The sequence below is a fragment of the Gorilla gorilla genome, chromosome 11 (assembly GCF_029281585.2).
Source record: "Gorilla gorilla gorilla isolate KB3781 chromosome 11, NHGRI_mGorGor1-v2.1_pri, whole genome shotgun sequence".
NCBI classification, from domain to species: domain Eukaryota; kingdom Metazoa; phylum Chordata; class Mammalia; order Primates; family Hominidae; genus Gorilla; species Gorilla gorilla.
In genome coordinates this window covers 22,749,696-22,762,785 of record NC_073235.2, presented here as the reverse complement: position 1 = coordinate 22,762,785, position 13,090 = coordinate 22,749,696, and the positions used below count along the sequence as shown (strand labels likewise).

Sequence of the window (13,090 nt, the reverse complement as noted above, 5' to 3'; positions counted from 1 at the left end):
GGCGCTTGGGGGATCCAGGGCCACCCTGCTTGGTGTCTCCTTGCCACCTGCCCAACGTTTCTCCTCCCAGGTACACTGCATCAGCACAGAATTCACCCCCAGGAAGCACGGGGGCGAGAAGGGAGTGCCCTTTCGAGTCCAGATTGACACGTTTAAGCAGAACGAGAATGGGGAGTACACGGAGCACCTGCACTCAGCCAGCTGCCAGATCAAGGTGTTCAAGGTAGGATGGCTTTGCAGGCTCTGCCCTGCCCTGCTGCTGGCCTGGCCTGTGGTCACATTCGCCCACAGAGACCCTGGAGTTTCCTCTTACAGGCCCAGCGAGGAACACAGCATCCCTTTAGCACATGGCTTCTACCTGGACTCCTAATGCGCACGAGCTGCAAGTCCAGGCACCACAGGCTGCTGCTGCCCTGCCGGGGGCATCTTTTCACCTGCGGCACCCGCTCAGCTTCTGGCAGAAGCATCGGCATGGATGTCCGTCCTGGCTGTCGGTCCTCGGCGCTACTCTATAAGAATGATTGGATTTGCACATTTTAGCTTTTTTTTCTCCCAAGCACATCACAGTTGCCCACAGGTGCTCACGTCTGGATTCTCCTTAAAAATCAAAGCAAGAGTCTCTCCCTGCTGGAGGCCTGGCCTCGGATCTTCCTGTTTAGGGCTTGAGGCCATTTTTCTCTTTGCAATGGCTTCCTGTTAGAGAAACGTTTTCAGGGGGACCACCTCCCTTTTCTTCCCTTGCTTCATTCCCTACAGTCGCCTGTCACTATTTTCCATCTCTTCGATCTGGACTGATTATTTCCTGAAGATAGTAGCCAACGATAGAGCTCAGTGTCCTGTGTGGCCTCAGGGAGATGTGGAGGGTTGCATGAGCTTGCATCATTCTCAGGGCGTGAGGGCAATCCATGTCCAAGCAGGCCCCAGCCCCACAGTCCCCAGCCCCTGTAGGCCCTGTCTGCCGGGGCCGCTCTAGCAGATGTCTGCAGAGAAGGAGTGGACCCACCTCCTGGGCAGGAATTGCCTTGAGTAACCAGCCCTGGTGCTCATTCCATCTTCCTCTTGTTTCACATTCAAGTGAATTTGGAGCCTGCTGAGAAAGTTCCATCTTCTGGGGCTGGAGACCCAAGAGGGAGTTGCTTTAGACAGGGCCCTTTAGAAAGCTGGGTGTGTGCTGATCTTCCCCCAGACCGAAGGCACGGGCCTGTGGAAGACCCAAGCTTGGAACGGATGTGGGAATAAATGCCCACAGGTAGAACCATAAGCCTGGTGGCAACCCTGGGAGACAGGGATGGTGCCATTTCTCACAGAGCCTGGCCCACAGTGAGCACTGGGCAGTGATCTGGGGACGCACCATCACAGCTGCAGTAGAGGAAGCCAAGGATGAGCTGATGGAGTCTGCACTCAGGAGACCACACAGCCGGGCTGCCTGAGAGTTGTGGGCACAGGGTTCTGAGGCCCTGGCCCAGCTCCGTGGTTTGGGACGCCTTGGTTAGTCAGTGATGTAGGCCCCAAGTGGGAGGGAGAAGTGGCGGGAGGGATGTGTGTTCGTCTTTCCTGGCAGAGCAGTGGCCTCCAAGGGGAGCTGTGCTCCTCCACTCTGCTTGCTTCCTATTGCTGCTGTCACAAATGGCCACAAATTTCATGACTTAAAACTCTGTGCATTTATTATGTTCCAGTGCTGGCAGTCAGAAGTCTGAAATGGTCCTCACTGGGCTAAAGGTGTCAGCGGGCCTGTGTTCCTTTCCTGAGGCTCTGGGTGGGGCTCTTGCCTATTCCAGCTTCTAAAGCCATTTCTAGGTTCATGGTTCTTCCTTTGTCTTCAAAGCCAGCAAGAGCAGGCTGAGTCCTTCTCACATGGTGGCCCCAACCTCCTCGTCTACCTCCCTCTTCCTTTTGTAAGGATGCTGTGATTACACGGGGCCAAGCAGTTAATCCCGGATAGTCTTCCTATTGCATCAGTTGCGTAGCAATCTCAATTCCATCTGAAACCTCCATTCCCCATTTGCCATGTTAGGTGACATATTCACAGGTTCTGGGGATTAGCAAACAGCCATCTTCGGGAACCATTATTCTGCCGACCACGTCCACCAAGCAGTGGGTGTGGCGGCCCTGTGGTATTTCTGCCTGCTCTGGGATCTGCCGGTCCTGGACACCTGCATGGCTGTGTGCTGTGGTCTTCGCCTAGCCTGTGGTTCACTGTCGCTCTGGCCACCACTTCCCCTCACGTACAGACCGCGTCTCTGCTCTGCCAGCCTTGGCCCCCGTCAGGCAGCGGTTCACTCCCTTACCAGGGATGTCATGTTAGTTCTGCTGCTCTCAAGGTGTGTGCCCTGGGGGAGATGCTGTGCTGGGCAGTAGGAGAGAATTGAGGTAGGCATCTCCACCCCCATGGGGTGCCCTGCGTACCCCTTCTACACCTTGGGTTAGAAGCTTAGGAGTGGGGGCTCTGTCTACCAGGCTCCTCAACCCATGCCAGGCGTTGCTTGGGGAGTTGGGCTGGAAGCTGCGTGGTCTCAGTGCCCTGAGGAAGGCCTTGGCATCTCCTGCAGGGAGTAGGGGTGGCAGGACCCCTAGTCACCCAACACTGGCTCCTCAGAATGCCTGAGGTGTGTCCTTCCACCTGCCTGCCCCCACTCACAGAAGAGATGCAGCTGATGTGCACAAGCCAGGCTGAGCCGAGCCAAGCTGCCTGTCACCCCTCCCTTCGCCGGTCACCCCAGTTACTGGGAAGCCTGGCTTGTTGGAGCCGCTCCCTGGGACTGTGTGTGGGGTGTCAGGGTCTCTGAAAGGAAAGGCAGGGCTCCTGTCTGAGCAACCAGCTCCCTCCAGGCCTCATCAAGGCCCAGTGCGTGCCCTGCATGCAGGCTCGGCCATGGTCTGGCTGTAACCCCACCTTGCTTGTACCCTCTGTGCAGGGAGGGGGAGTCTCCTGAGAGACAGGAGCTGGAGGTGGAGCAGGGAGGCCAGGTCGTGGGGGTATGGCTGCCACACACCACACTCTCACCCAGGACGCTGGATCTGTTGCGCACATCCCTGTGACCTCTGCCACCCTGCTTCATCCAGGGCAGGCATCACTCCAAGGCAGTGGGGCCCCAACCTTTTTGGCACCAGGGACTGGTTCTGTGGAAGACCGTTTTTCCACGGAAGAGAGGGGGATGGTTTCGGCATGATTCAGATGCATTACATTTGTTGTGCACTTTATTTCTGGTATTATTATATCGTAATATATAATGAAATAATTATACAACTCATCATAATGCAGAGTCAATGGGAGCCCTGAGCTTGTTTTCCTGCAACTAGATGGTCTCATATAGAGGTGGCGGCGGGTGGGGGGACAGTGACCCATCATCAGGCATTAGATTCTCATAAGGAGCACACAGCCTGGATCCCTTGCATGTGCAGTTCACAAAAGGTTTTGCCCTCTTAGGAGGATCTAATGCCACCGCTGGTCTGACACGGGAGGCAGAGCTCAGGCGGTAATGTGAGCAGTGGGGAGCAGCTGTAAATACTGTGAAGTATTTACTTCACAGTAAGATGAAGATGAAGCTTCGCTCACTCACCTGCTGCTCACCTTCTGTTGTGGGGCCCAGTTCCTAACAGGCCATGGGACCGGTACCTGTCTGTGGCCCAGAGGTTGAGGACCACTGCTGTAAGAGATGCTCCCTAAAAACCCTTGATCTGGGAGCCGAAAGCCATAGCCTGAGAAAGGTGCCCCCTGGAATGAAAATCCCTCAAGGTGCCGTTGAGCTTGAACTACTGTTTTCATTACCTGCCCACCACATGTAGCCTGCTGTGTGGGTAGTAAAACTGCTCGGTTCTAGCGCGGCTCGGAGTCTTTACATCTGACTTCGCCAAGTAGGCATGAGCTCATAAGATGCACATGCTCAGGAGACTACATAGCAAGGTCGAGAAGGCCCCCCATGGTGGTACCTGCAGGGCCGGCCTGCGATGCAGCACACTTGGCCACTCTCACTTGGATCCTCTCCCATCCTGATGAACCCCTTGAGCCTCAGTTTCCCACTCTGTAAATGAAGGGAATAATAATAGCTGTGAAGCCTGTACACCCTTTGAAAGTTGCCCCGGTTTGCAAAGCACCCATGATTGTCAGGCTCTCTCTCTGGATGGAGACGTTCCCCTGCAGACAGAGTGTAAGCTGGGGCTTAGCGGGAGTCCTGAGAGTTGGGGGTAAGGAGGCCTTCAGCTTATGGCCAGGATTTCTCAGGTTGCAAGCACAGACTAAATCCAGACCAGCAGCCTGTACTTCTTCCACTTTCCTCTGCTCTCCCTGGGTAACCCAAGGAATGTACTGGGATTCCTTGTGGGTCCCCAAGCTTCCTTTTCATAAGTGAGTGGCCATGGGAAACAATCTTTTTCCCTTGAGCAGCAGAGTGCATGACCCGTGGCAGGTTCCGAGTTCCTCAGGTGGGGAAGCATTCAGGCGGAATGGGAGGGGAGATAGGTGCTGTCCTGCCCGAGTTCCTCCCTGCGCCCTGGGGCCCTGGGTGAGGTGGGAAGCAGGAGAGGGCTTGGGGGCTGCTGCCTGTGTCGGTTTTGGGCTGATTGGACTCTGTACTCTGCTCGCAGCCGAAGGGAGCCGATCGGAAACAGAAGACTGACCGGGAGAAGATGGAGAAAAGAACTGCCCAAGAGAAGGAGAAATACCAGCCGTCCTATGAAACCACCATCCTCACAGAGGTGAGCCGGCTGGGTGCGGGGACAGAGCCTCCAAGGGCCTTCCACCAGGAGCAGGGCTGCTGGTTTAGATTCTTGGAAAATCGCCCATCTCGGGTGACTACTTCTGAGAGTGCTTATTCTGTTGTGGTGGGTTCCAGTGTCTGGAGCTCGTGTTCATCTGATAAGACCCAGTGGCCCGGGAGGTATTTCAGAAATAACTTCCAGCTCTGCTCCCTTTGAATGCGTTTGTGCTTTCCCAAATTAGGTTACCTTTTTTTTTTTTTTTTTTTTGAGTAGGTAATGTATTCACATGGTTTTAAATTCAAAAGGTACAAGAGAGTGTACAACAGAAAATATCCCTCCCAGTGCCATCCCAGCCTTATGGTTTCTCCCCTCCAGGGCAGAAACCTTCTGTATCTGGCCCGACTTTGTCTGCAGGTGAAGCCAGTGTAGACACGTGTTTGCCCCATGCCTGCATTTATACACCAACAGTGTACATAGACACAACTTGCTTTTTTCCATTATTAGCTTATCTTGGTGCCTGATGCCTACAGCTTTCTAGTTCCTTACCCAGCTGCATGGCATCGTGTGTGATGGCCTGTTGGTGGATGCGGGGTTGTTTCTGGGCTCTTGGAGTTTCAGACAGTGGTGCAGTGAATAACTGTGCATGTGAAGGTCTGCACATGGGAAGCAATCGGCAGGTTTCCATTCTCAGTGGGATCTCTGGGGTTGGAGGGTGTCAGCACTTGTTATTTTGCTGTCTGGTTGCATTTTCTGTTAACCCTGACAGCAATGCCAGCCTGCTCCAATCCTCCATATGTCCATGGGAACTCCTGAGGAGCTCGCTCTTCCTCTTCCCTTTTTTTTTTTTTTTTTGTTTGTTTTTTGAGACTGAGTCTCGCTCTGTTGCCTAGGCTGGAGTGCAGTGGTGCAGTCTTGGCTCACTGCAACCTTCATCTCCTGGGTTCAAGTGATTCTCCTGCCTCAGCCTCCCCCAGTACCTGGGATTACAGGCATGTGCCACCATGTCCAGCACATTTTTTTGTATTTTTAGTAGAGACGGGGTTTCACCATGTTGGCCAGGCTGGTCTTGAACTCCTGACCTCAAGTGATCTGCCCACCTCGGCCTCCCAAAGTGCTTGGGATTACAGGCGTGAGCCACTGTACCTAACCTCCTCTTCCCTTTACAAGTTGCAGCTAGTGCCTCCTTTTTTACTGGGAATTTTTGTGCAACTCTTTCCCACTGTGTTCTGCAGTCAGGCTAACTAATTGGTGGTGGTGTTTGTTCATTGAATAATTGGACTTCCTCAGAAGGCCCTCCATGTGGTAAGGCCCCTGCCGGCCATGGTGGGATTAAGGCTGTTAGGGGTGAGGCTTGGAGCGTCTAAGAGAATGGTGGCCCGGTCTTGGCTGACGAGCAGCTGTATGTATGTATGTGTGTGGACATGCAGAAGGGTATTTGCAAGAAGACAGTGTAAAAGCTAATTTTGTGGTCAGGTAGATGTACACTGGCATTTTATCTGACTGAAGGTCAGTCACCTGCCTCCCCCACGGCCCACAAAGGAGTGGCAGGACGCAAGCACTGCATTTATGGATTAGAGGCCAGACCAGTTTCTTCCCGTACCTGGTTCATGCCTGTGCTGGTGCCATTGCCCAGAGTGTTCCCCACCTCCTGATACCATTCTCTCCCTAACAGCCTCAACCTCTCTGCTCCTCTGCTGACTGCCCCTGGGAAGAGAGGTCCTGGTGAGCCACATGCCAGGTCTGTCCAAGCCCTTGCCACAGTGCAGCGTAGTTGAAAGCCCACCCTGGGAGGCACTGGCTGCCACTTCTATCAGCTGTTCAGCTTTCCTCCTTGGGCTGCAGGATTTAGCACCAACAAATTCGAGCCCACACTCACAACACTTAAATATTTACCAACACTATAGTTTGGTGGGTGATAGTAAATCTTCAGGAATGCTTCAAATTGGCCCTCTCTGAAGAGGCATCATCGCAGGGAAGGGAAGAGATGAACTTTTTCAGCTGGATGGACTTTCTCCAGCAGGCAAAACCTGTAAATCCTTGCTTCCTTTGGGAGACTCCACATGCATTTGTTTTTGGCTTCCATAGTAGAATGTTTTTGAGGGCAAAGATCACATCTTTCATGTTTGTGGATCTCCCGCAAGCCCCTAGCAGAATGCCTGAAATGGAATGAACACCATCGAATTTCACTGAGAGGAGCTGCTTTTGGTGATTGTGCAAGAGCCTCCGCCCCTGTCGGCATGTTCTTTTTTCAAATAGCACAGGTTTTAATACTGACTCTTGCTGCTTGTTTTTTTGTTTGGAAGTTGCCTGTGGTCCAGTACTCCCTATAACGACATTTACACGAATTTGTCTCTCCCAGGAAAAGCTGTTTCTGAGCAACTGGCTGGTTTCGTTTTTTCTCTCTCATGGACCCAAGAATCACATGACTGTGATGTTTCCCCTCTGGTTTTACTGCTAGGAAGCCCAGAGAGACCCCTTGCGTACTTCACTTGCTCCAGGGGTGACTTACTGAACATTTCTGCTGGTTTCCTTCATGTGGCCCTCGTAACCTGCCTTGCCGTGGCTCATTGTGGGCACTGGGTAAACGCAGGCTGCGTTTCACAGGTCGGGGGCTCGTGCATTGGTGTCAGTGCATGCCTGCTTGGGAGGACCTGGGGAGCACGGCTCAGCGCCTCTCCAGATCCCAGCTCGCCCTGTGCTCTCTCCTGCAGTGCTCTCCGTGGCCCGACGTGGCCTACCAGGTGAACAGCGCCCCATCCCCAAGCTACAATGGTTCTCCAAACAGCTTTGGCCTCGGCGAAGGGTACGTCCCACCTTTCTTTCTTTGGGTTCCCTGGAATGAAGACAGGTGTACTTTCCTTTCTTAGTCTTCCTTTCTGGGTCTGCTCTCCTTTCTGTTTGGGTTTCAGGGTAGCTAACTCGTGTTGCAGTCACAACTGTCTTCAGCATTTACACAACTTTTAGTGCTCAGAAACACCCCTGTAAACGTTGTCGGGTGGGACAGCGGCCCAGAACTTACCTGGTGAACCAGGACTGGCTTGAGGGTGCATGCGGTCAGCCACCCAAGACAGCCTCTGGTGCCCTCTGGGGCAGAATGGCCCTCCTGACAGTGGTGCCTTAGGGAGCAGCTGTCTGGGGGGCCTTTCCTGGTTCTTTGTCCAGCATGGTCACTGAGTGTGGGGGTGAGAGGGTCTGGCTAGGGTCCTCTCTGCCTTGGGTTTCAGGCCTTACAACACAGAAACTGGCTTCACTGCTGTCCCACACAGCTCTGCAGACACACAGGCCACATGGACCCTGAGGATGCTGTGACAGGACAATCAGTTTCCTGAGTGTTGTGGGCTGCACGGCACGGGGCCATGGGTCACCGTGATGGCTCTGCATGCCCTGTGCTGGCAGCAGGGGTGGAGGCAGGAGAGTGCTGGGTGGGAGGCTGCCTGTTTTCTGCCTGCAGGTTCGTCAGAGCCCATGCTTGGCAGACAGAACTTTCCTAATAAGAAAGCGAGATTGTCTGTGAACTTGGTTTTACCAAGGAGTCCCCAGGGAAGTGGGGGTAGACACAGAAACGGTGTTATGTTTAGATTCAGGCAGACCTAATGTTCAATCTGTACCTTTCTGGGGGTAACTCCCTTAACCTCCCTGAGACTCAGTTTCTCTACTACAAAAGGGGGTTAAGAATTCTACACAGGGTCGGGAGGAACAAGTGTACGATGCTTGCACCCTGTAGACACTTGGTGAGAAGTGGCGGCTGTCTTCACTGATGACCGGTCTGGGGATCAGCCCTGCGAGGGTCTCTTTTTCCCATTATGGAGAAATATACACAACACAAAATTTACCATTTTTAAGTGTGCAGTCTGGTGGCGTTAAGTACATTCACACTGTTGTGCAGCCTTCACCGCCGTCCACCTGGAGAGCGCTCAGGTCTGTGCCTCATCCCCAACCTGGCCCCCGAGGAAGCTTGTGCACCCCCTCTCGGGAGAAAACAGAACAGTGCTTTTCCTCGTGGATGGATGTCAGGCTGCGGGTGCTTGTTCACTGCAAAATAATTCCCCGTGGGATTCTTATGCCCTCTCCTCTCACCACCTGGCAAAGGGTTTGGTGGAGGACCCTTGAGTTTGGCGGTAGCCTTCCAGGTGCCAAGGCTCTGGGTGCCCTTAGTCAGCGTGCCTTTCCCTGGGGCTGGGGCTTTGAATCTCCAAGTTCAAGACCAGCAGGGGTCAGTCAACAGGGGCCTGGGATGTGTTGCCAGTGTCTCGGGGTAGAGGAGTGTCATTGACTGGGGCAGTGTAGCCTATCAGAACTTCCTGTCTACAACGAAGGCTCAGTTAGGGATTTTGAGGGATTGGACGTTGGCTCCTGCTGTGTTTCTGTGACTCAGGAAATTCCTGAGGACTCATTTCACTTAGAACAAATCCTGCATCTGATGGGAAGTAAAAGTGCCAGGCTGGGTGCCGGGACCTTGGCCATTGCCCTGGGAGCCCTCTCTGTCCTCATCACTGGTTCCTTTTCCTTTGCAGCAACGCCTCTCCGACCCACCCGGTGGAGGCCCTGCCCGTGGGCAGTGACGTAAGTGTCTGAGCAGGGCTTTCTGGCTGGTGGTCCCTTGTGGGCCCTAAGCCACCATCTCAAGGCCTCTCCCCTCTGCCCACAGCACCTGCTCCCATCAGCTTCGATCCAGGATGCCCAGCAGTGGCTTCACCGCAACAGGTTCTCGCAGTTCTGCCGGCTCTTTGCCAGCTTCTCAGGTGAGCATCTCCGAACTGTGTTTAGAGCCCATGAGCATCTTGGAAACACTTCAAGGCTGGCCACCTTCCAGGACTTGCTGTCAACACAGGCAGCGCTGTCGTTTCAGCTGGGAGGCCCGAGATAGTGTGGGTTCGCTCGCTCACGTGCCCCAACCCTGGGCCAAGTGCTGGACATAGGTGACACTGCCCCGAGAAGGTCCCAAGTGAGTGCGACTTGAGGGGGACCATCTGGGTGACTTGGTCAAGATCTCCTCACCTGCGGGGGGTTGGTGGGCTCTGGTCTGCCCAGGAAGAGTCCCCTTAGCGCGGCAGGGTGATGCAGGGCCCCTTATGCTTTTCCTACCCAAATACTGCTCCTCACATTGGCTCCAGAGCCACGACCTGGGAGGTGGAGTTGAGGCCACAGGTGAGACAGAAAGGGGGCTCTTCCTTCTTTAAAAAGTGTCAGAGCCCTTCCTGATGGGCCCTCAGACAGAAGTCCCAAGCTAGGTATTGTGGAGTGCAAAGGTGAACTGAGCAGTGAGCCTTGTCACCAAGTAGAGTTCATCCACAGTGACAGAGTAAAGGCTTGGCCACAACTAGAGGAGCAGATTCCACAGACACCTGTGGCAGTGGAAGAGAAACGACGCCCGCACATCCTCAGCTCGGCATTGCTGAGAGCCTGTTGGGGGAGGGTCCCTGTCCTTGGGAGCTTGTAGCTGTAAGTCAGTACAGATGCATAAACCACTCATTTCGGTGCAGTGTGACCTGTGTGATGGGAGTGGGGGTTCAGAGAGGACCCTGCACTGGACTGGGTGGAGGAGGAGGAGGAGTGCCGGCTGTGTCTTAAGTAGGGCAGTCAGCCACCATGTGGGCACCTGCCTTATGTGGTCGCAGAGCAGGGGACCCAGGTGGAGTGGAGTGGAGTGGCCCGGGGAGGAGAGGTCAGAGAGGCACCAAGGGACACGGACTGGATGGGGGCCCTGGAAGAACAGTGGAAGGACTTCGGCTTTTACTCCCAGTGGAAAGGAAGCCATTGTGTCTATAGAATTGTACCTAAAACCGTATCTTATTGTGGTGAGAGGAGAGGAGTGGGAATTGTGGCCTTGGGCAGGCTTTCACCTGAGGCTGATATACTAGTACCTTGGAGAGTGTGTGGGACCCAGGCTCTCGGGGACCCCTTGGGCTTTGAGGAAGGGGCAGCCCTCACGCTGTGCTCACTTCTGTCCCCATGAGACAGTCACCTTCCTATGTTCCTTTAACTGTGGGCCCGTCCTCACATGCTGCTGGTGGGGCCATACATGGATGCAACACTCTGGGAAACTGCTGGCAGTATCTGCTAGAGCCAAACACACCCTGTGACCCCGCAGCCCTCTCCGGGGCTAGACCCGGCAGACATGCACCTGTGTAATGAACAAAGACATGTATGAGAACGTTCAGAGAGCCTATTCATAACAGCCCAGACCTGAAGCTCCCCCAGCGCCCATCCACATAAAGTGGGAATGTGAATTGTGGTGTAGTCACACAATGATGATAGGTAATAACGGGCATGAACACTCTATGACTACATTCCACACAAATGCACCGTGAAACATGACTTGGGGGGAGGGAAGCCAGACCAGGAAGAGTGCCTACCGTTCAATTCCATGTACAGAAACTTCAGAGAACATGCAAAACGTGTCTGCACTGTAGCAAGTCAGGATAGTGGCTCCCCTGGGTGGGAGTAGGGGTGGTGGCTGGTACGAGGGGCCTACAGGAGGCTGGTAATGTTTCACTGCTGGCTCTGAGTGCTGGGTCCTGGGGTGTATTCAGATTGTCAGCATCCAGCGAGCTGTATACTTCCATATACAGACAGATGCACACGTGGCCGGTGCCCTGTGCTGATGACATCTATGCATACAGATTATATGTCAAAAAAAAGAGAAGAGGCCAGATGCAGTGACTCATGTCTGTAATCCCAGTACTTTGAGAGGCTGAGGTAGGTGGATTGCTCGAGCCCAGGAGTTCAAGACCAGCCAGGCTAGGCAATATAGTGAGACCTCGTCCCCCCCAAAAAAAAAAAAAGAAAGAAAGCAAGCAAGCAGGGCAGGCAATGAGGCAGTGGGGACCTATTGACTTCTGTTGTACTCTGTTGTGAGCACTGGCACTTCCTGGGCTGCAATCTTTTGATGTTGTTGAGCATTTTGCCATTTTCTCTCTGTGAGATAGTGCAGCTGGCTCTTCCCCACCCCCTACCCCCAGTGCTATGGGGTCTGCAGCTGCTTGGGGACTGAGCCCTTTCTCTGGGTTCCATGTAACAGGCATCCCCATTTTTTTCCTGCCTAGGTGCTGACTTGCTGAAGATGTCCCGAGATGATTTGGTCCAGATCTGTGGTCCTGCAGATGGGATCCGGCTCTTCAATGCCATCAAAGGCCGGTAGGTGTTGGTTTCTCTGTGAAGCCAGCCAGAGGCTCATGTCCCGTGGCATGTGGTGGGAAACCCCTACCTCAGCCTTTTGGATGGTGGGTGGTCTGGCTGGGGGGACAGGACTCCTGCAGTGTGGGGTCAAGTGTAGGAGGAAATGTGGCAAGAGGGGCACGGGCCACAGCAGGGGAGTGAGACACTGCAGTGGGAGATGTGGCCGGCTGCCGCAGACCCTGCCTGGAGGCCCCTCCCTCTTCTTGGTTGGACGAGAGCCTTGGCCTCTGGATCTTGGCCTCTGAGCCACTTGCCCATGTTCTCAGATGCTTGTGTGGTCCTGGGCTCGGAGCTGCTCCCCCGCTGAGGGGAGCTGTGGACTGGGGCTGGTCAGATGGTATCATGCAGCAGTTTCGGGGGAGACTCCAGAGCAGCGCCGTCCTGCACACCTTCCTGCCATGGCAGAGACATTCTGCAGCCGTGCTGGCCACATGTGGCTGTGGAGCACTTGGACCGAGGCTGATGTGATGGACGAAATTTTTATTTAACTTCAGTGAATTTAAGTTTTAATAGCCACGCATGGACAGCATGGTTTTAGAGTGAGAGCCTGGGTTTGAGTCCCACATCTGCCTCTTAGGTGCTGTGCAGTGAAGGGAAAGCCCTTTGCCCTCTGAGCCTCAGTTTCCTCAACTGTGGAATGAGAGCGATAGTCCTAGCTCCCTTGCAAGTTGTGTGAGGATGAAATGAGTTACGCATGTTCTGAGAACAATACCTGATACACAGCAAGCCACAGACAGTGTTTGCTCTAATTGTTGCCTGAAAACGTCTTGTATGTTGAGCTTTGTGGTCTGGGGCAGAGTGCCCCTTGGCAGGCTGCGGGACCTGGGAGGGTCATCCACCACCCCATGACAGGCACTCCACGTCACCACCGCTGTCTTTCTTCCTCCCTGAGTTCTGCCCACTATTGTTTCCATCCTGGAATATTCTGAAACAACTGTGCCTGGTCCACCACACCTATTATTTATTTTCTCTTCTCCTGCCAGGAATGTGAGGCCAAAGATGACCATTTATGTCTGTCAGGAGCTGGAGCAGAATCGAGTGCCCCTGCAGCAGAAGCGGGACGGCAGTGGAGACAGCAACCTGTGTGGTGAGTTGTGGGGAGCAGAGCTGGGACCCACACATTGGGTCCCGCAGCCTGGCTTTCAAGCCCGCAGTCTGGCCTCTGTTCATTTCCAGTGAATGTGCAGGACAGTCCTGGGCTCCCACATGCCCA

The 13,090-nt window shown here is 54.1% G+C and overlaps 1 protein-coding gene across 1 annotated transcript in view; it reads left to right on the top strand.

Annotated features, from left to right (window-relative positions):
* Nucleotides 1-13,090, top strand: part of TFCP2L1 (transcription factor CP2 like 1) — a 68,398-nt gene that overhangs the window by 37,877 nt on the left and 17,431 nt on the right. Inside the window, exons 6-12 of the mRNA XM_019022769.3 lie at nucleotides 71-223; nucleotides 4,585-4,695; nucleotides 7,410-7,501; nucleotides 9,213-9,261; nucleotides 9,347-9,440; nucleotides 11,745-11,835; nucleotides 12,861-12,964. Coding sequence (XP_018878314.2) covers nucleotides 71-223; nucleotides 4,585-4,695; nucleotides 7,410-7,501; nucleotides 9,213-9,261; nucleotides 9,347-9,440; nucleotides 11,745-11,835; nucleotides 12,861-12,964 — 694 coding nt within the window. The remainder of the gene's footprint in view (nucleotides 1-70; nucleotides 224-4,584; nucleotides 4,696-7,409; nucleotides 7,502-9,212; nucleotides 9,262-9,346; nucleotides 9,441-11,744; nucleotides 11,836-12,860; nucleotides 12,965-13,090) is intronic.